The following is a 21977-nucleotide window of genomic DNA, read 5'->3' on the forward strand; positions in this document are numbered from 1 at the left end:
AGTGTCCAGGATCATCAGATAGACAACCTTTACAGCTCCTGCAGGGGATCCAGTTGAACTGAGCTGATACAGGACTATCCCTATGTGAGTTACTTATACAGATGAAGAGTTTTATTTCTAAGGAAGCCTTTGCCTCACAGCATATCTGAAGCCCTAGTTTGTTTTTACAACCCTAGAAATGATCTCTTGGCCTCCCTGTTAACAGGGAGGACCAACCTTGGACTCAAGGAGTATATCCATACTGAAATCAATTGCTTGATGTCTCCTATTCTGAACGAGCTGATTTCAGGTTTTCATTGTTTGATCTGTGTGTATCCATCCTACAAACAGCCTGCCACCACTCTGCGGGCTGCCTCTGGTCTTCAACTCCTCCGGCCAGCATTATTTCTCCAAAGGGCAGGCCTGGGCACCTTGAACATATTTAGCACAGGTACACAGGGAAGGACCTAAGTGATGCTCCCTGTTATGGGTTATTATTTTGATCTTGTATTTGTCTTAACTCATATTGGTAGACGGGTTGCTCTACCGCCTAGACAGGGTCCCTGGTGACCAGCCTGCTGGATGACAGATTTATCTGACTTCCTTATTTTCAAGATGCTGTTGAAGGCATTTTCCCCCACCTCAGGTCAAGATTTTTATAACTCTGTCCAAAGTCACTGCTGAATAAAAAAATCTTCAAAAGTGAATGCTGGGAAACTGGCTTTCCAAGTCGGTTTGAGCAACTATTTTTGCACACCTTCCTGAACACAAGGTAATTTGCCAAAAATGGAGGAGACGCTGAAGGAAGCTTATACTGAATCACTTTCTTTTGAAATAATATATTCCTTAGCAGATCAGAGCAAGCCTTTGTGGCTGCTTTTAACTCTTGTCAGCACAATAGTCAGAAAAAATTGGGTCAAAAAGCCGACTTGGTCTTACTTCAAAGACATGCCATAGACATTTTCCCCTTGCTGCCTCCATTGCCTCTTGTTCACTCTTCCAGGGATTATCTCTGCCCACTGTTATCTCTGATAGCATGAGTTCAGCAGTTTTCAGTGTCTTGGAATTCAAAGATTTTTTATTTGCAAAATTTATTAAATGGAGAATCTGCTGAACTGTCAGTCTAGTTTTCGCTTGCCTTGAGAAGATGGCAGGCTGACTGCTCAGCTGCTCTCTCTGCTGAATACACTCTCTGGGTGAGTAATTATCTAAGTAATGGAGAAGCTCTTTAAATGAAACAAATGACCATATGGATTTGTAATTCCACCTGTGATAATTTAAAAGGAATAAAAATGTGAGGATAATTCCCATTTCTTACAAACCTTTCTGCCCTACTTTATGGCTGAAGCCACTGAGCAGCTCTGGTGCTGGTGCTTGTTTAATCTTTCCAAAGAGGGCTCAAAGGATGAGGGGGGAAGGCGGGGGGCTGTAATTTTCCTGACCATCTGCAAACCAGTTCAAGCCCCTTTCCTTGAGGTTCGGATGAGATACAAATACTTGTACAAGGGTGTCACCTGAGTGTCACACAGCTAGATGTTTTCTGGAGCTGCCTAACCTGTGCTGGGGAGCTCTTCCTTGCTGTTTTGGGCACAGCCTGGAGCACTGGTTGAGCCACCTAGCAGCTTGCTGGCTCTGAGCGACACTGTCTCACTCCTTCCCTTCCCTGCTCCCCTGCACTGGCTCCAGCAGTTATGTCTATCTTATTAAACTGGTGGAATACAAATCCAGCAAAATGCCATGTTTGTTGGGAGCAAGTAGGAGTGCATGGACAGGAGGGAGGGACACAACCGCCCTTTCCAGCTTGTTGCCCACCTTCGGCCTCCGGGTATCTAACCAAACTGTGGAGTGTTAAGTTGTGAGGCACGATGAGCAGACCTAGCAAAACCAGGCTGCATCACATGAATTACAGAAAAGAAGAGAAGACTTCAGTTCAGACCATCTGCAAATCCTGCATATTGGGTCCTATTTTCAGTCACATCTTTTGGAAGTTTCCTGCTGAGACGTAGATGTTTAAAAAAGAAATACCCTCAAAGAATGCTGTGTATCTGTATGGCATTTTTCTATTCAATGTGGTTTTTCACCAGCTGCTCCAGTATTTGTCCCTTAGCAGGACTGCATGAGCATTCAGGACTATAAGAAAAAGGCATTCAATGAAGAGGCCTAGTGAGGATTTTTCTCAAGGCTTAAGGAACATTTTTCATTGGCATAAAAAGCCCCAAATGAATAACACATAGTTGCACAAGGAGCCAATTACATGTAATTCTGCATTCCTGCCTGAAAAACCTTCCATGGGGTTGGTGGTCTCTTCCTTGCAACACTGTTGCTCTCCAGAGATAAGAGCACAGTATGATTCTAAAGAACATCAGGAAGTGTTTGGGATTTCACTTTCCACTGTGACTATATTAAATCCCTGTTGTTTAGTACAAAAGTAAGTCAGCCCATCAGGCTGGGTGCTTCCCAGTGAGTGAGCATCAGATGGCAAGAGGCTGACTGTCATGCCAAAGCTCACAGTGCACTGAGACAAGCAATGGCCACGAAGGCAGACACAGCCTGTGCTCGTTTCACTTGCAATGCTCAGGAGCATCATTCCCACTAACGTGCCAGACTGCAGCCTGGCATCAAAAGGCAGGTGGAAAACCTTCCTCCACCCTAGGAATCAGTGTTCCCTTCCCCTCTGTGGGAGCATCCTCCTGCAGCAGCACCTCTGCCTTCCCTCAGGGGCTCCAGCTGCCAGGAGGAGCTGCCAAGGGTTCATGTGCTTTTTTTTAGGAGGTAAACTGTCCTGCTTGAGTGACCAAGAGTGATCTGAAGTATAGCTGATATCACTTCGTATTTCATAGTTATGGGCCTCTTGGAAAAAAAACCAAAACCAAATCAAAACAACAAAACACAAACCAAACCACTCTATTTGTGCTGAAATCCAACAGGAATCAAATCCTCCTCAGTGGCAGCAGCTCAAGGGGGATGGATGGATGGAGAAGTGCCTCCTCCCCTGCTATGGTCCATTTGCCACAGGTTTCCAGAAGCATGTTTTGCAGGAGCTTTGCCCACTGTAACCTTCAGACTCTCAGACAGACAATAAAAAAAGCAAGCAAGCCGCACAGCACTTTGCATAAGGATGGTGATAAAGAGGAGTAAGATGGCTGGAAGGGCAGTGAGGCAGCAGGGGAGGAAGGCAACGAGGAGGCAGAGACCTGTGCCTGTACTTCCCAACCTAGCAAGTGCAAAGCTTTACACAAATGCACAAAATGGAGCCACACCGTCCGTAGGGATGCCGGGGGACTCTGCTTGCAGCAGAGCAATGTGGCCGCAGGTCATCAAAGCAACGGCTTCTCTCTCCACCGAGATGGCCAGCCAAAGCCCGAAGTCGGGACAAATGCAGTGGTTTTCTTTTACTCCTAAGGAAAAATTCACAAGGAGTGGAAGTTAACCCACAATAGCTCCTTCCAGGGAAACCAAACTGCTTTCAGATGGTGCTGATTAGTCCATTGGTGTAAATGGGTGGGCTTTTCGATCTACTGAAAAGTGAAAGGCATCTCCAAACCACACTGAAGAATAAGGTCGCCAAGTAAGTTTAACAGCTTGTGCCTCTTTTAATGGAAATACCACGTTTATACACATATACACAGTAAAGTACAAAGGGTTAGAAAACAGGCTTCATTTTCAGCCCCTAGTTATAACATCCTGTATGTTAATCCCTGAGAGCACCTGTCAATTGCATGTCTCCTGCAAGTGATGCCAAGAGTGAGAATTCAAGTGTTCACCTGCAGCACAGGTTGCTTTTCAGATACTGAATCTGAATGCTAAATCTTCAGTACGCTGGGTTGGCATTAAACAAAAATTAATAGTTAAACCATTCAATTCAGAGTACCAATTCAAAAATCCATCCTGATGTCTTTGCCACAGACAGCTAAAAGATTGTCTTCCTACTCTCCAAGAAATAAATTCAGCTTATATTCTGGTCACACCAAAGCCATTACAAAATTAGTGCCCGTGCCTTGCACAGCACTGATGTACCTGCAGACTAAAATCCTCTTTATATTCCCAGAGCTGGGGAGGTTTATTAGCAGGGTGTGTATTCCTCCAACTCTAACCTGGCAGTGCAGTCCAGCCAGCACAGCTCCTCCACCAAGAGATACAAAGAACAGGCTGTGTGGAAAAATCCTTGTTTCACACGTCTGCCATAACCTCTGTCAAGCCCTGACCCCGCAGACTCTAGCTAGCAATACCAATCTGGGCACTAGTTTTCAATCATCAACTGAATTTATTTCTCCTGTGACGTGCACAGTTTCATGACAAGTTCAGTGAGACTGCAGCCAGCCTTTGTGCTGTGGGAGTAAAGGACGGAAAAGTTTTCCCTCTCTTTAATTGAAGGGAGAAGCTGGTGACAGCAGCAGCTGAGGTCTGCCCAGGCTCCAGCAGAGCAACACCATCAGGAGGACACACCACAGCACATTTCATTTTGAAAACGGGAGCAAAACCTGAGCAAAAACATAGCCTGAGCATGTGCTGGATGACCTGCTGTTTGTGTTTGACCTCTGCTTTCATGAATGTGGTCTTTCTTCAGCAAGCAGCAGGTTTACAGCCAGGGTTTGGCATGCCATTCAGACTGACTGCTGGTAAAACCAAATAAGGCCTTAACCTTAACCTGCAGCAACCTGTGGGAACTGCCACTCTGAGATGCACTCCTATACTAGGGAAGGTTTCCCCAGTGTTGAGACAGAGGGGTGAGGTATAGCCCTCTCCAGGCACCCAGGGGTGTGCTATCAAACCTTACAATGACATCTGGCCATGGTTTCCAAATGTTAGTGGTCAAGCTGCCTGGTATTGCATCTCTGACTGGATGTTCATAGCATACGACTGGACGTAAAACCTGGAAAAACTGCTTCAGTTTCTGGAAGCTGCGTAATTTTCCTGGCCTGGCTATAATATGGAGAGGCTCACAATAAACCTGGTGGATTTTTTTAAGAGGAACTTAAATATCAACCTAAAAAAAGCCCACCTGTGGCTCACCATCTCCCTTATTTCACAGTTAAATGCAATGACAAAAAAATTCCCTGAGACTAAAGAGGAGACAACAGATAGAGAATACAGAGAAACTTAATGGGGGAGGCAAATCTTAGATGACAGTGGCATTCAAAAATTACCTCAGCTTCTCTGTTGCTTCAAAGAAATCATGGTGTATGGGGTTTTTTGGTTGCAGAGGATATGAATACCTCAACTACAGAAACATTTCATACACGGCCCTTTTTTCTATTCAGCAGAACAAACAATAGCATTAAAAACTGCATCCATACAGACTGTATAGAGCTGTACAGTTTAATACCTATCCTGTCTTAAACTTTGATTACTGGAATTAAAGTGCTTAGTATATTCAAAACGATCATAGACCTGGATTTTCACTGATTACCAACACTGTGGTATATTTTAAACTTGCCATTCTTACTATAAAACCTTGCAATACATCTACTTAAGCAAGGAGAGGGAGGAATGTCTAGTGTCAAAAGCACGACTCCTTAATTTTGTCCATGACAAAATGAACAAACACAAAATATGATCCTTTCACACACATGTTGTTTTTCAAGCTGTTTCTCAGTCATTCACCTGGAACTGGAAAACAGAGGAAACCACAAAAGGACTGCACCACTTAAAACTTCCTATCAACAGCAGACAGATAAGCTTAGTATGTCTTCCACCTCAAAATACCTTCCTGCTCCACCATGAGACACACTGTGGCATAGCCCTTGCCCTGTTTCTGCACCTTAAAGGCCATTATTCAGTATTTCAGCTCTGTGAGCAGTGGCATGCACAAAGGCATTCAGCCTGTTATCTTGCTCAGATAGCAGGACTAATGGCTCTTAAACCTTCTAAGCAACTGCCTTTAAATCAGGTCCTGCATCTGGCAGGAGACACCTGCCTCTGCTTTTGAGCCTCTTCTGCTCTTTTCTTCTCCTGTTCCTCTGCCTTCTTCCGCTCCTCTTTTAGCTCCTTGTATCTCCATTTAGGAATCTGCAAATAGGGATCATCCTTTGCACTGCTCCTCCTTCTCACCTTTTCTGGCTGGAAGGTGGGTGGAGGAGCCTTGGTGATCCGGACTTTGGGGATGACAAATCCCGGCCTGACACTGCTCCGCCTAAGCAGGTGGAGGGGCAGGAGGCTTGCTTTCCTTGTGGTTACGGGGTTCACCTGGGAGACTGTCAGGCTGATGGGCTGCAGGCTGGCTCGCCGGTCCTTTTTCTTGGGGATCACTGTCACTCTGGAGTTCTGAAATAGCTTCTCATAGCTGCTAAAGTGATCTTTGTCCTGAGATCGGATCTCCTCAGCTCTCTGCTTCCTAAGGATTTCTTGCACAGCCAGTCTGCGTTTCCCCACAGAAGGCGGGCTGCCTGGGCACACAGTCCGGCATGACAGAGCAATGAAAGGACTGCTCAAACTTGTTGTCACCTTCACCATGTGGTCGAGGACCCCATCTTCTTCTGGGCCGTAGAAACATCGGAAGGAGACAGCTGCCCTCATGCACTCAGAAATCCTCTGCAAACAGCTTTTTGGCTCTGCAGCCTTGGCAAGAAGTTCTTTCATCTTTGGCCATTCTGGTTTAAATTCTTCACAAAACTGTTCCGGGCATGGCTTGTCCATCAGCTTTCGCATGATGAAGGCAGATTCTGATCTTCCTGTGTAACAAGCCCATTCCCGTGAAGTCAGTCCACGACTTGGGTCAGTCGCATGAACATTTGCCCCTCAAAGAAAACAAAAGCAATTAGTGTTACTTAATGAAACTTGTTGCTAGGATCCAAGTTGAATCAGGCAGCTTCCTGAAAAAAAAATTCATATGACACACAATAATATTTGTGTCAAAATGAACATGCAATAGAGATCAGATTCCTGACTTTCTGAACCCCCGGTTTATTAAAGAAAAAAAGAAATTAAGGTTATATATATAAAATTCTCTTCAAACAATGTGAAAAATGACTTTGAAGTATTCAAATTAAAATAATGAATGTCAGCTGCATTGAGTGTTGTCTGCCATTTTAAAATTTATTCACTCAAACTCACAAGAAAAGAATGATAAATGCTGAAAGAAACAATTGTGTACAGGAAAATCCTTCCCATACCGAATAATGTGTTTTGCACTGATTGCTGCCACTCAGAAGACAGATCTTGGGCTAATGATCACAAGTTCCATGAAAATATCAACTCACTGCTTACTAAGGGTGAAAATAGCAAATAAAATAGAAGTAATTTATTGAAAAGCATTTTTAAAAATAAGAGAAAAAATCAGAAAAAGAAGAAAAAGGAAAATAATAGAGAAAATACCAGGTGTACAATTCAGGTTCTCTGAACTCTACAGGACACTGTAGAATTAAGCAAAGTTGAGAGGATGGTGACAAGAGTGATCAAATATAACGAAAGTTTCCATACATGTTAAAGAGTGGATAATGGGCAAGATGGAACTTCAGTCTGAGCCCAGAACAGCTGTGCTCACCTGCCTTAGATTTCCACCCCTGAGGAAATAAAGTAACTGTTAGCAAAACTGTGTTATTATTGCCAAGTGGACCAGCCATAAGAGGCGACTGGGACGCATGCTAGACAGTAGAGGCTTAGACATTTAAAGTACAGTGTTAGGTCCTGGGAGGAAATGATTTCTAGTTGTTTCTGTCTTTTGACCTTTCCTCCCGCCATTCCCAGTTTATGTTCTTTATCCATCCAGTTCTGATATCTGTCCCCATCACTATTCTTTCTTACATATTTCTGCATCCTTTTCCAGCTTTGCCTTCCTTTTGATCTCTCCATGTTCCTATAAGCTCCCTCACATGGGCTTCTGCTCTTGTTCTTCACTCTTTTACCTTCAAGTGGGGTTACACCCTTCTCCTCCAGGGCACCTGGCTGTCTGAAGAGAGGATAGAAAAGTAACAGGAGGAGCAAGCATCCTAGTCTGCTCCACTGTGGCCTTTACAACTTCTGTAGTACTATATCCAATGTTGCCACATTCCCTGGCAACCAGAATATTGCAGGGAAGTCCTCTCAGTTCTGGTATTAGAGTGGGAGTGTGGGCATTTGTCAGTGAGGATGGCATGTGCCTAGTTCTGCTCACACAGAAGAGCTCTGTGAAGGAAATAAGAAGCTCAATACAGAATGCACCTTTGGAAGAATTGCTGCAGAACAATGAGCAGTAACAAGTGGTCTTGGAAGCTGAAGTTAGCAAGACACTGTCATGACAGCCCAACACATTACACCTAGTGAATGCTGAAGGCTACAAAAGATTGGTCCAAAAACCAGTTCAGTGTCAGCAATCAAAAAGAACTTTGGAGACCTGTCAAGGACTTAACAGCCCGGATCATATCCTCTTCATCACACCCAAGTGATCCTGGACATACCACCTGGGCACACACATCTTGATGTTTTAGAGTATGTGGGTAAATGAACGAAATTGGTAGGAGAATGAGTGAATACTCTCTGGTTTAAGGCAGTAACGTTCTTAAGATGCAAATCCTTTGGTTTAGATTCTGCCTTTAAACTTTGACTGATCTCAGAGGAAGCTTTGCATGCTCCAGAATGCAGACTTTGTTCATCAGCTCTGCAGGATATTCCCTGGGACAGGCATGGGCACTTTGCCCAGCTGCTTTCAACATAACTGAGCTCTTTAAAATTCAGTTGTGGTTTACACGTATCACTGGCCCTGTAGATAATTTCTGGGCTTCCTGGAAGAGTTTCAAGCTGAGATATAAATGGGCTACAACATTTGACTTCTTGGAGTGCTTCTCTATCAGCTGAAGCACCATTTTCAAACAGCCAACACAAAACTGACCTACACAGATCTTGTCACAAAAGAACAGAGATTCTGTTCCATTGCTTTGGAAGAGGGAGATGTTCAGAGATTGAGACCCGAGGAAAAGGCCAGAGAAATACCACAATAACTTTTTTTTTTTTTTTTTAGGGTGGCTTATCTTGGTGCCAGCATTTCAAACAAGGATAAGGGGGACTAGATACATATAAGGAATGGTTACCAGGAACTAATTTGCAATGGGTCCAATATAATCTTCCCCACAAAGGATATTTTGTCATTACAGAAAAACAGAAGAAAAAGGGGAGCATGGGGAAAGTGATCAAAAGATCAGTTTTAATTCTATTAAGTACTAATTGATTCCTAAGTCTCTGAGAAAAACCCTAAAAGAGGATGCTAGAGACATGAACCAGGAGTGAATGTGGATGGAGACACCTTAAGCAAGGAGCTGGTTTAAGTTCAATTGTAATTTAAGTGACATTTGCAGAAAGGACCACTCAGATAAAAAGCACAGGGGCATTGCAGGGAGTCAAGCATAGGGCCCAGACTGGAAGGCAGAGAGGAGGCAGAGGAGGGAGTGTTAATCAAACCAGAGTTCGTTAGCTGTACACTGGAGAAAGGATTGTGTGATCTCAAAGGCAGCAGGGCTTGACAAAATTCATGACTGCAGAAGTTACAGACAAACCAGTGAGGGGAGGAACAAAGACATACAAAGACATGTCCTCCTGCTCCACTAGCCTGTTTCTGAACCATCCTACTCAAACTTTCTACCCCTGAATCTCTCCCATCTCAGGCTAGCCTCCTGTCCTGTCTCCTTAACACTTGCCTTGGTCTTCACTCCTTCCCACTAGAGCTGTCGGGGAACATGGCACACTACATGGAAGTTGTTTCCTTCTTGTGCACCTAACAGGCAAGAATTTACCACAGGAAGGACAGCAGCTAAAGAAATTGTCTCCAAATACATATTTTAATGAACACTATGCTCTGCCTGTAAACAAGCAAGAGGTATAGACAGCTGCTTACCATTATCTTCAAGGAAAAGACATGACAGCTCTGATACAGTGCAGCTATGAGACCTTGGATCAGAGTTGTACAAAAAGAGCTGTGTGAGAAAGCTCTCTCTGGGGGCTCCCTGCCTTTGCTCGGGGGCTGCACTGAAGCTCAGACACTCAGCTGTGACCCTTGCCTGAGCTGTTGCAGCTATGCCTGTGCCTGGCCATGTGTGTTGCTGATCTGAACCCTGACCCACAGACTTAAGACCTTCTTTTGACTTTCAGAAGTACTTTGTCTCTATGGACTTGCCTTGTCACCACGGACTTGCCTGGCAATCACTGCAGTAGTGGCTGATCCTGTTTATTGCCACCAGCCCTGCTCCGTTTCTTCAGGGAGTGCCTTTTGTTGATGAGGCTAGTGCCACTGTGTGCCTTGCTGTCACCCTTGGCTCACCTCCCTTTGAGGAGAAGCCCACTCCTGCTGCTCCCTTACAAATGCATCCCCAGGTGTTTTGGAAACTTTATCTCATAAAACAATACTACAGAGTATTGAAATCCTGGTCATGCAACAGAAATCGATGCTGACTTTGTACCTTGCAACACAAAATCTCTTCCAAGGTGTGATTTACTATAGTGGTATTGATTTTCTGTACAAGTCAGGAGACATTTCTGAACAAGCGTCATTCAGCAGAATGCCTCATCTGGAAGAGACATGAATAGCCATGTCCCTTTTTAAATGTGATAGCAGTCTTATTGAACTAATTGTCATTTCAGTGTAAGTACAGCCTAAAATTTTCTTTTAGGAAAACTGCATTTGCCACTTGCCTTGATTTTCCTACGAAAGTCATTCTGAAGATCATTTTCAGCACAACTAATTTGCACACACATGTCCCTCTGGGATATCAAAATCCTGTTTGATTAAGAAGGTTTAATGTCCCTTGAGATGCAAAACTGACATCCTGAGTTTAAAGAAAGGGAGTGAAAGTGCTCAGGCATCTGTTACCAACCTGTTTTATACGCCATAGTTAAAGCCCAGTCTCCAAATCCACAGGCACTCCAATGACTTTACTAAAGCAGCACTGAGTTTACGCTGGAGATTACAGCAGGGCTTGACACATGAGTTACAACCAGCATTTCTGTGCTCCCACTCGGGCTGGCTCGCTTGCTGAATGCTGGCAGCAGCACGGTCCTGGCAGCGCAGCAGCCTGTGACAAACTGTCGATGAGCGACTGGGTTCCCCCCTTACTTGCTATGCACTCACAAATAGCAAATTCACATGTTCCAAAGACTCATTTTGAAAGAGCAACATTACGGCCAAGTGTCTCAGAGAGCCTTAATCTTGTAGTGATTGACCTTGGCCACCCTCCAGGAACTCAAATTTCAGGAAGAGCACTCACTTTGATAATCCAGCTCCAACCATCTGTCACACATTGCCATTACCTCTTCCCATTTGACTGTGTTAAATCCAGTCTTAGGTGGCTAGAAAGGTGAGTTATTTTCCTTTACTGATGACCTGCATTGCCATAAGTAGGTGCCGGTCAATAGAGTTCTTACCCAAGCCACTCAACAGATACTAGGTTTAAAAACCTCCCGACTGTAACTCCTTTCTAAAGACACATAGCTGATTATGGGTGGTTTCCCCCTATACTTCCATGAATTCTTGTTTTAACATAAAATTTTGCTGGTTTATTTCTGAAATTGACTTTTTCACCAACTCTTTCAATAACAATTTCTTTCACCTTTTTCAGCAAACTAGCACTTTATTCTCCGCAGCTACTCAGTATCCTTAAGTCCTAAACTACATCTAAATCCATTCTAAATAAGCAGCTCCCTCATGCCCTATAGACTGTACCAGACATTACAGTGCTAAAAAAAATAATCTGGTATTAAAATGGGTGCAGGCAATTTGCCACATTTCTTTTGCGGCCCCTATTTTGAGTTGAAAATGTGAGAACCTGTAAAATACTCACCAAAACCTGTATATAAACTGCAGTTTAGAAACTGAGACTGTATTAACTCTGCACCTCTTTAGCCAATGGTATCCTCATTCTGATGCACAAACAGGCCAATACAACTTTCTGTAGGTAAACTCAATAAGGAGGCTAACAAAGCCATTTTCTGGCTGGCTAAAGGTTTGTTCTCCCCAATATTCTGTTTTCTTACGAATAATGAAAATGCAAAGGTGGCTATTCAGATGCCAGAGGCAGCAACCACATAGTGAACTTTGGTATCGATGCTTTTTGTACAGGAAGTAGAATAAAAAGGACTGGGTTATCTACAAAGATGGAAAGATTGTGAAATATCTCCTAGTGACCAAAACAAAAAGAACATGCTTCCATCACATGTCCAGTGATAATAATAGAAACCCATGACACTGTAAAGTCAATTCGACATGTCATAAGGTCTTGGAATTTAAGTTTTATTTTAAGTGATAATTTATAACGGGCACTAAAAAATTCTGAGCTAGCATACAACATTGTGGCTAAAAGGTGCTGTATGATGGGACTGCTCCTGTAGAGGCTGTTGCCCCAGTGCCTCTTGCCCTTCCAAGTTTCCTCTCCGGGACACCTTCACCTAGCAATGTATACACCTGGAAATTCAATCGCACTCAAGAGCCAACAGCAAGCAACATACTTCCTGGTCTCAGATGTGAAGAGAGGAAGGTGGGCAGAGACGGATCTGCTCATTCCCTGTGCCACAACTCCCTCCTTGCAGCAGATACAGACCTGCTGGTGCCCAGTTGCCCATAAACCTGGAAACCAAACTCAGATCTGTAGAGGAACTAGAAAAAGAGGTTATTCCCTATGTCGCCAAATTTCCCACCGATATCCCCTGTGTGATGTGAACCCTACACCCAACTCTCCTGACAGAAGCCAGAGCCCCCAAATCTCTCCAATCCTTGACCCAGAACCTGCCACATCTGGAGGGAGAAGTGGAGGTCTGGCTGTGGTCCCACCACATCACATACCCACAGAGCTGGCAGCAAGAGACCTGTGTCTTTCCCAGCTGTGTCATGAAATTCACTAACTCCTTGTCTAAAATCTTGATGATCAAACTGCCCTAACTCTCCTGGAGACTATGAATTTCACTCTGAGAGCTCTTGGAGAGCTCCTAGATGAGTTTCCATATGCAAACTGAGAGCTCCTGCACCAGAGTACATGGCTTCACTGCCTTGATAAGACATTTACTCATTGCCAGGGAAAGCTGCACGACACCTCTCAGAGTAAACACCCCAAGAGCCAGTTTTCTTCTTGGTATTTGCATGTGACTGTCTAGTATTTACAGTTCGATGATGATGAAACAGCAAAGCACTTTGCATACCTGCCAACATCAAGGCTTTCACGCATTCAGTTCGGCCCTGCATCGCAGATTTCATCAGTGCTGTGTATCCAAACACATTCCTCTTCTCAATATCAAGCCCGGGAAAATAGTTCAACAAATAGTTTGTAATGGTTATGTGCCCTTAAAAGAAATGAAAAAGCAGAGAAAATATGTCACAGAGTTAAGGTGCTGTCTCAAGGTTAAACCAAAAAGTACTCCTGCAGGTTCAATAACTGGAAAAATGCGGATAATTAATAAGATCTCTTTTCCTTGTATCCTCTTCTGCTCATTTCAATCATCAGCCTTAGGGTTAAGTGACACTGACTTGTGACCAAAGTGTTGAGACAGGAGCCTGGAAACCTGGGTTCCCACCTTCTCTCAAGTTGCTCTCCATTATGAAAAGTCAGTTTAAGGTAAGGGAATTACTGAAGACCAGATGTTCACTCTGAGGTTGCAAGGGGCCTCAGTTTCTTGACTCAGTGAATAGCACCACAGGGGGAAATCCTACAGCTTATGGAAGGAAGGCCCATCCCTGGGGGGAACTGACCGCAGTGGTTCAGCTTTTTCCCTCCCCTGGTAAATTTGAGCCTTACAATCATGGTGCTTCCTTGAAAAGTGCTGGCACATGGTAGTCCCAGCCAATAATACTAATGAACTGTGCCAGGCCTGATACGAGACAAAGGAGTATTTTGTGTAGAATCCCACATTTTTATTTTTCCATCTGACCAGCATAAAGCCACTTGTCTACTCTCCAGCAATACAAAAATGGGGCTGATGTTCATTTTTGGTAGTAAAATAAATGACTTCTAAGTTCTGTTTCTAAAAGCAATTGTTGTTGCCATTCATGTGCCTTGTACACTAGGATAACAGCAAGGGCATACTGAGTAGTTGAAGACATCTCTGGCTAAATAGTTAGAAGACCAATTAAAACATCAGGTCTTTATAGCCGGACTATCAGAACAAGATGAATATCTAGTGCCATTATGACTCATTCAAAACAGTTTTCCCTTCACTTGTCATTCATTTTATGGTGCTTTGATGCTTTATAAAATAATGCAGTCTGTCAGGCAGCTGCAACAATCACAATTTAATTACTAGGCGCTGTAAAAATATTCTCTCATCTCACTCTACAGTCCAGCTGAATATTCGGTGATGCATGTCGTTCAAATTCATCTAGAAATGTTACTGAAGCAGATTATAATTCATACAGGACAATTTAAAAAGTCTATAGTGTCACATCTGGTGCAGATTTCATCAGCAGTCGCTTTATACCAACATAGTCCTGCATTCACTTTGGAAAACAAGTTAAGAAAATCTTTAACAATTAATTTAAGATGTTTTCTAGGTGTTACTCTTTATCTCCTAGAATTCGCTGGACTCTGTTACCTTGCTGAGTAATTAGAAACTCTCCTGAAACCTGAGCAGATGTAGAGATAGCGCAGATCAGCTTAGCAATGCCAGAGTCAGAGAAAACCAAATAAGGAGCTCCCTGTACTTTGTGCAGGGTGATGCAAATGAAATATAAAGATACGGCAGACCGCAACAAGCTGAACAAAGCAAAAGTGAACTGGGTTCAGGGCAAGATCAAGTCACCTGGTTGTGCTTACTCAATACAGAGGCTTCAGCTTCACTGACTTTATGGCATAAGATCAAATCCTAGCAGGGTATCAGTTACTACTGGGAGAATCTTTGTGCCCAAATTCTTTTGCAGAACATGCTCTGTTTCACTGATGTACAGTGTGCATCTTCATGATGGTTTTGGAACAGATGAAATACTGCTTTTTGACCACAGAAACCAGAGACAGGAACTGAAACAAGGAGAAATAATACAATGGAAGATTTTTCAGCAGTTATTACATTCCTAAAGAGGTTCTTCCCTTTGCCAAAAGTATAGCTGCAAGTAAGAGACATTTTGCAAATCTTGGATGATCCTAAGAGTCAATCCTGAAAGACCTTGCTCAGCCAAAACTCTCCAGGGAACTACAGATGACCTCAAATGGGACAGAAAAAAATATCAGCAATAAAATAACAAAGAAAATGAAGAGGTTTGTGACTCTCAGAAGTTTTGTGTCTCAGGGATTCCTGAAAACCACTTCAGTTTTAATCTGCAGGAGCTTCTATCCTCTGAGGTTTGCTTCAGATTTCTAGTTCAAACAGATATCAAATTCAAAGCAAAACTCAGAGCTGCCAAGTTTCTGTTCAAACCCTGTCATACACTTTTGATTTAAGGCCATAAAGTTTGCTTCAGTTCTCCTGCGTCTGGGTGAACTAGAAGTGCGTATCTAAATAGTAAACCAGGTGAGTCTTCCATGATTTAAAATCTGCTATGAAAGCTGCATGCAGCTCTAAAATATATTAGCCTGGCCTCAGCCAGTTTGGAGATACGGAATTCGTATCAGGCTCTTGCTCTTTGTAAGCCAGATCTATCTTCTGTGAGAACTGGCATGCTAAGGGTACACTTCTTCGCCCTGTGAACCATATTTAGAGATCAGCACAGATGTCTGTAATAGCTTAATTCACTTAATTGTTGCCACAGAGGAAATGCCTATAATGATGACAATATTACCTAATAATCTATGTAATACAGGCAGAAGGATAAGCTGCATGGTAAGGAAGATGCTCTGTCATATAACATCACAATTTCAAATTGTACCTGCAAAAAGCCTGTGTTTGGTCTACAGGTGGTGAATGCTTTCTGATGGATGGATAGAACTGAAGGCACCCAGCACCTTTTATCCTCTGGATGCTTTCAGTGTTGGTGTTCTCATGTCTCCCTTAATAAACAGAAACTGGGATAACTTCCAATTTTGTGCTCCCAGCTCTGCAATCTTACCCCAAAATGGACCCTGTAACATCTATACTTTATAAGCAAATATGTCTCTCTCTAAACACCAGTGTATGCCAATTACCATACACCTCAGCAGCAGCAGAACTGGGAAAAAAAAAAAAGTTAATTTAATTTTCCTCCGTTTCCTCTTCTTTTGAAACTACTCTCCTTCCTTCCTTCCTTCCTTCCTTCCTTCCTTCCTTCCTTCCTTCCTTCCTTCCCTTCCAACTTCTTATTTCAGTCTCCTGTTTGAATCAATCCCCCATTTTTTCTGCATTGTCCTGCTGCTGTACTGCTGTTTAATGATTTTGCTTCTGCTTTAACAGCATCACCACCCTTTTCTGGGCACTACCTGCTGCAGGCTGCCACAGATTCACAGTTTTGGAAGGCAAACTGTCTTTGAGAAGGGATCCTATGTCTCTAAGAAATACTGAAAAGCATGTGAACAGACCAGCTTTCAAACCTTAAATTTACACACTAAGAAGAGCACTTTGTTTGTGGTTATGTTTCTGTACTAATAAGTTTGTTAAGAAAGTACAGCTTTTTACTGGTCCCTCCAGACCATTTTTCTCAGGTCAGCCCATGCAAAAAACTTCATCTTTAGATACTTTCTTTGAAGGATAAGAATCTTAAATTATCAAAAGCAATATAAGGAACTGAATTCACTTACTTTCTGAGACTCTAGCTGGCCTTTAAGATAATTCTATTTAATTCAAGCTAATGCTCAGATTTGAGCATCATGTCTGGGCAGTCATGAAACAGCATGGGCAAGTGGGGATTTTACACTCCTCTAGCAAAAGTAAAGAGGCCTCCCTGTCATATCCCTTAGCATCTGTTCCTCGTGTTACAGAGGCAGCCTGTGAAACACAAGGAACATAACCTCAGGACTGCAGTGTCTTTCCCATCCAGATCTTATTCTTCGGAGTCTGGCCATACACGATGGCCTGCCTGGTCAGCGGGTCATAACAAAAATGGCAGCACTTTCTGAAACCTTCTGATATCACCTTACAATTAACTGAAATAATGTGGGTTTGCTGTTAGACTTTCCACAAGAAAAACCCTTATTTTTGGTATAAATAACAGAGATCTCTCAGAGTAATTTATTTTGCAAAAATATTATTATTTTCGTGGCCAAAAGTTAAAAACAAAACAAATAAATCCTCCACTAAGGGAACGCTTGCATAAGCTGTGCTTTCAGTTCTTTATAATACACTACTCAGTGTTACTACTTAACATTCAGCAATAATTAAGCAGCATCTATTGCACTCTAGCTCCTCTGGTTGCAATGTTAACCTCGCAGTAATCTCTATTAGCACTAAAGCAGTATCTTGTGATAATGAATTAAATAACTGGTGTCAACACTGCAGCTCAGGATTATCACAGGCAGGGGAAACATCCAAGTTGTTAGGAGTTTGTATAAGCTTCTGCTGACTACAGTAATTTCCAGTTGCTTTGGGGATCAATAGCAAGCACTGGCAGAGAGTGTCAAGTCAATGACAGCCCTCTGGATTAATTCTGAGCTCATTATCATGAGTTGTAAAGGTCAGGAAGGAGTCAGTATTAAACCTTTTATAGTCCAAATTTATATTAGAGCAGATAAATAGAAGAGTTTAGAGTTTTGGAGACTTCTCTACTTTTTTTTGGAAAGCTACTATACTCATGACTTTGCTATGAGCATGACTACTGTGGTTGCAATTCTTTCTTCCATTATTGAAGACCTATCACACCTTCTTTAGAAGAGTTCACCTTTTGGTACAACACAAAGCAAAGTCTGGTATTACCTGGAAATGCCTAGTGGCAATACTACTAAATTAACATCAAAGTCAAACTGATCCAATCTTTAGACATGGCTTGTAATGTGCACTGACATTGCTTGATGGAAATTTGTGTCCTCCAGCCAAACAAGGTCTGTGAGAGAATACTATATCCCTTGAACTCCCACAAACATCCCATATTCTTCCTCAGTGAGAAGACATGGTAACAAAGACCAGGTAAGCATTTCTTTGTAAAGGGACTGACTTTGAGGAGCACTCTTGAGAGATGCAAATGAAACCATGGATGCAGAGCCAGGCAGCCCTTGGAACAGCTTTTAGACTACAAAGTGATTGCCTCCTTGGTCAAATATTTCCTGATTTACATACTTTAGCACTTTGTTAACACTTGTAAGAGGAAACTACAGCTTCCCCTAAAGGTTAAAGCACAGTGTTTCAGTTTTAACAGAAATAATCCATTGATTGTTTTTAACTGTACACTTGAAACTAGTAAGTCTTTTGGGAGCATCCCTTACATTTATGTGATCTGTTATACTTGTTCATTGAATATCACCATGCTGGGTGGGATAAAAGAAAATTTGGGGATAAACTCTGCTCTCACTCCAGTCTGCATCAGGATTAACATGGTTGATGTCAATATAATCAGTCTGTTATAAAAGCAGCATTGGAACACACTGAATCCTGCTGAGACTATGGAGTGGTTGAAGAATGTCTTAGCAGGTAAGATATTTCTTAATGATGATACATTTTCCTATAGTCAGCAGTTACTACAGACCCACTGAGGTAGGTGCAATAAGCATAAGAAAAGAGATCTACCAGCATTAATACAGCACATTACATGACCACAATGTTGACTGGTTGCTTGCCAGAGCAAACATAGGAAAATAAGCTTAAAGGCCAAAAGCAGTATAGTACTGTACATCTGGGGAAATATTTTCTTTATTTTTAAGTTAAAATAGTTAATGGCTTCTTACTAGAAATGTATAGCTTTTTCTGTCTTAATCCATTGGATAAATATTACTGGAGATTAATTAGTTCAAAGAAAATCATGACAAACTTACTTGGGAGTGGACTTGGCCAGGATTGTTTTATGCAGACTGATTTCTTTTAGGGCTTTGAAAAAATCCTAAAAATAATAGCCACAACACACCCTGTATGTAAGAAGTGAAACAAAGAGCCTTACCTGCCTGTGCAGCTGTAATTAGAGCCGTGTTTCCTTCATTGTCCTGCCAGTTCACATCAAGGTGAGGGCATTGTGCTAAGGCTATTACAATATCCACATAACCTTGGTAGCAGGCAACAATAAGACCATTCTGTAAGTAAAATATAAGGAGAGTTAGGTTTACCAGACTCAGAAAAGTTCAATGGGGAAGGATACTAGCCTGCTGCTTTTTTTTTTTTTTTTTTTTTTTTTTTATCAGCATAACCAGTGATTAGCTTCAGGCACAATGTTCAGATCTGAAACACAGCTTTTTATCTCTGCCCTTTGGCAAGTAATATTTGGTATTCCTCAGAAATACCTAAGAGAGTAGGTATTATATTATGCTACTTGGAAAGTAACTGTTTATAAATGGCTTATGCTTATATGGCTATATACTCTATATCCAAATGAGAATAAATCAGATTTTATTATATAATAAAATGAACCCAGCAGGTAAGATGAACTGGACCTGCTCTGAATATTAATTCTCTGAAAAACAACTCCTTACTTTCTAAAGGGGAAGTGGTAGGCAGGAGTTGTGTTCAGACTGCCTATTGCTATCTTTAAATGCTTTGGGTTTCCCATTACAACTAACCTTTTTTATAATCATAAATAAAATAAAATTGCTTTTAGAGTTCCTGCTTAATGTGCTTTATAACAGCTGGAAGCTGTAAAACTTCCAGGAGGAAGCCAAGCCAGGAGGTAAACCTTATAACTCCACTTGGTACCCAGATAGTGTTTCACTCCATAGCAGCAAACTGACAGCTTCCCTAAAATACAGCAAAATACACTTGTCATTAATTAAATGGAACTACAATACTTAATCCTGGCTGCTCACTTGACCACTAGGATTAAAACCATTATCTCTGGTCTTCAGAACTACTCTGGCAGCCCGGTGTTCATCTGCACAGGGCTGACGGGTGTAGAGGAGGGCAGGTGCAGATAAATCAATGTTCCCTGTGCTCCCTCTTCACTGCCAACACATGACTCGGTTTTCTTGAGCTCAACACCAGCATCTGACTTGAAAAGATAAGTGCAGAGACACAAATCTCAGCCTTGCTGCTAACCCTGCCTGCCTAGAACACACTCACACAGACATGCTGCAAGTTCATAACCACAGGAGACTAGCAAGAAGGATAACTGAGTTATGAAAACTTAACGGCTCGCCCTGACTCCTCCATCAGTTTTCTAAGCATCTCTTGCCTAAACATTCTCTTTATTTCTTTTTCCCACAGACACTACTGAGACAGAAACATTCGCCAAATGACAGCAATGATGCCTTCTGATTTATTGTGATTATAATTAGTTAGTTGATATTTCAGTGTCCTGTTTCATTGTTATTCTGGATAATTCTTCTGGTTTAGGTGGCAAACGGCTTTATTAAGATACAGAAGCAATGCCAACTCTTTGGGATGCTCACAGGCTATGTAGGGTATTTCTCAATTACATCTTTTGATATCTTTTATTCTCAATTTACTATTGGTCTCAGTATGAAGCAACACCCATCACTGCTTTATAAAGATCATCTCAATTTCCTTGTGGAGAACCTGATATACTTCAAACCATTCTACTGAAACAGAGTATTCTGCTTAAAGTCATATACATGTATATGACCTGAAATAATATTCACTAAAACATGTGTACTCTCCTGGTGATGTTGTTTCGATTAATCCAAGTTTTACTACAAGGTAATCATTCTTAGCTTTTAAAAAAATTGGGTCAGTGTCCACTTGGTAGGGACTTGTGCATTATTCAAGTTCGTTAATAATTTCATTTTTCATCTGATATTCAGGATATAGGTCTTAACAACTCCAAAAGCTCTGCAGATTTAAAACATCCCCCATTCATTCAGTAAAATGCCAGTTACTAATGAAAGCAGAAAACTAAGTAGACAATAGTTTGAAGACCTAGAATTTGGAGACCTAGAATTTTTGATAATAAAAAAAGGGGATCGTACAACAAACATTAGCTGCTTTTTTGCAAGAGACTTTTGTTTGCACTACAGTATTTTGGAGACTTTTGTCCTACTTTTGGTGAGTACTTCCATCAGAGAGGATGTAATGCATCTAACACTCACTGGCATTCTGATTTCAGCAGACATGAGACATAAACGATCTCAAAATCAATCAGCTTCGTTCACCTTTCTGAGTTTACAAACAAGGATTACTTAGGAATCAACATTTTCTGAAGTTTATTTTCCAAAGATGCTATCAAAGACTGCTTGCTTAAGGATAAGGAAAGGCAGTGGAAAGTAGGAGCTTTCTGAGGGATTACATAATGCAGTAGCATGGAAAATCATTTCTGATGGACAGCTGTATGAATCTGAAGTGGTCAGATAAGAGTGTGAGAACCTGGTGTTTGATGGGAGCGTGCCCAGCACTCCCTGGTTGAGAAGCAAAATGAGCAATTACATTAGGACATAAAAACAAGTCGCTTCACCACTTCATGGTTCCCAGCACCACCCAGGGCTGTAAAGCTGATCCAAGTGCTCTCTGGTTACCCTCACCGGTTACATGTTTCACAGAGAGGTGGGTGAGACAGACAGCTACCTGAGGGACTGCTTTCCTTTGCATAACTCTTCCAAGTGCATCAGATATTGAAATGAGGTGCAGGAGGCTGCATCTTTAGAATGAAAATTGCAATAAGCCCCTGGATTCAATGGTTACTTCCCAAGTCCTGGTTCAAGAACACCATGATAATTTGTGGTTTCAGGTTGCTTTTTTTTTCCTGTTCTTTTTTTTTTTTTTTTTTTTTTTTTTTTTTTTTTTACCTCTTTCCATCCATTTCTAGCCCTGTCTGTATTCTGCTTGCTGAAAGTTAGTACAAGCAGATCAGCCAGGATGCATAATCAATCAATGGCAACATGAGTTATTAGTCTGGAATCTTTAACTTCATACACCAATAAATATTATTATTCACAGCCGTAATATATTACAAACTCTTTCAACAATCTCAATTAATAAATATAACTTATACAAAATTGCTTTCAACAAACTGCCTTTTGAAGCAATCGATAAATGTATCACAGCAGTCTGAGGGAAAATACAGCTGTGCACTTGGTTTTTTAAAAGATAAAAATTAAGCAATATAAATTAATTTTAGC

At 41.8% G+C, this 21977-nt stretch overlaps 1 protein-coding gene across 1 annotated transcript; it reads right to left on the reverse strand.

Moving 5' to 3' along the window:
* Nucleotides 1-3548: 3548 nt before the first annotated feature.
* Nucleotides 3549-18997, reverse strand: ANKRD33B (ankyrin repeat domain 33B). The gene is made up of 3 exons (XM_026841715.1): nucleotides 18857-18997; nucleotides 13075-13215; nucleotides 3549-6716 (listed from the first exon to the last, which is right to left on the reverse strand). Exons 2-3 carry the CDS (start codon nucleotides 13127-13129, stop codon nucleotides 5866-5868), a joined length of 906 nt encoding a protein of 301 aa, XP_026697516.1. The 5' UTR covers nucleotides 13130-13215; nucleotides 18857-18997; the 3' UTR covers nucleotides 3549-5865.
* Between the last annotated feature and the right edge of the window lie 2980 nt (nucleotides 18998-21977).

Source organism: Athene cunicularia, assembly GCF_003259725.1.
Source record: "Athene cunicularia isolate RWA chromosome 2 unlocalized genomic scaffold, athCun1 chr2_part1, whole genome shotgun sequence".
Classification (NCBI taxonomy): domain Eukaryota; kingdom Metazoa; phylum Chordata; class Aves; order Strigiformes; family Strigidae; genus Athene; species Athene cunicularia.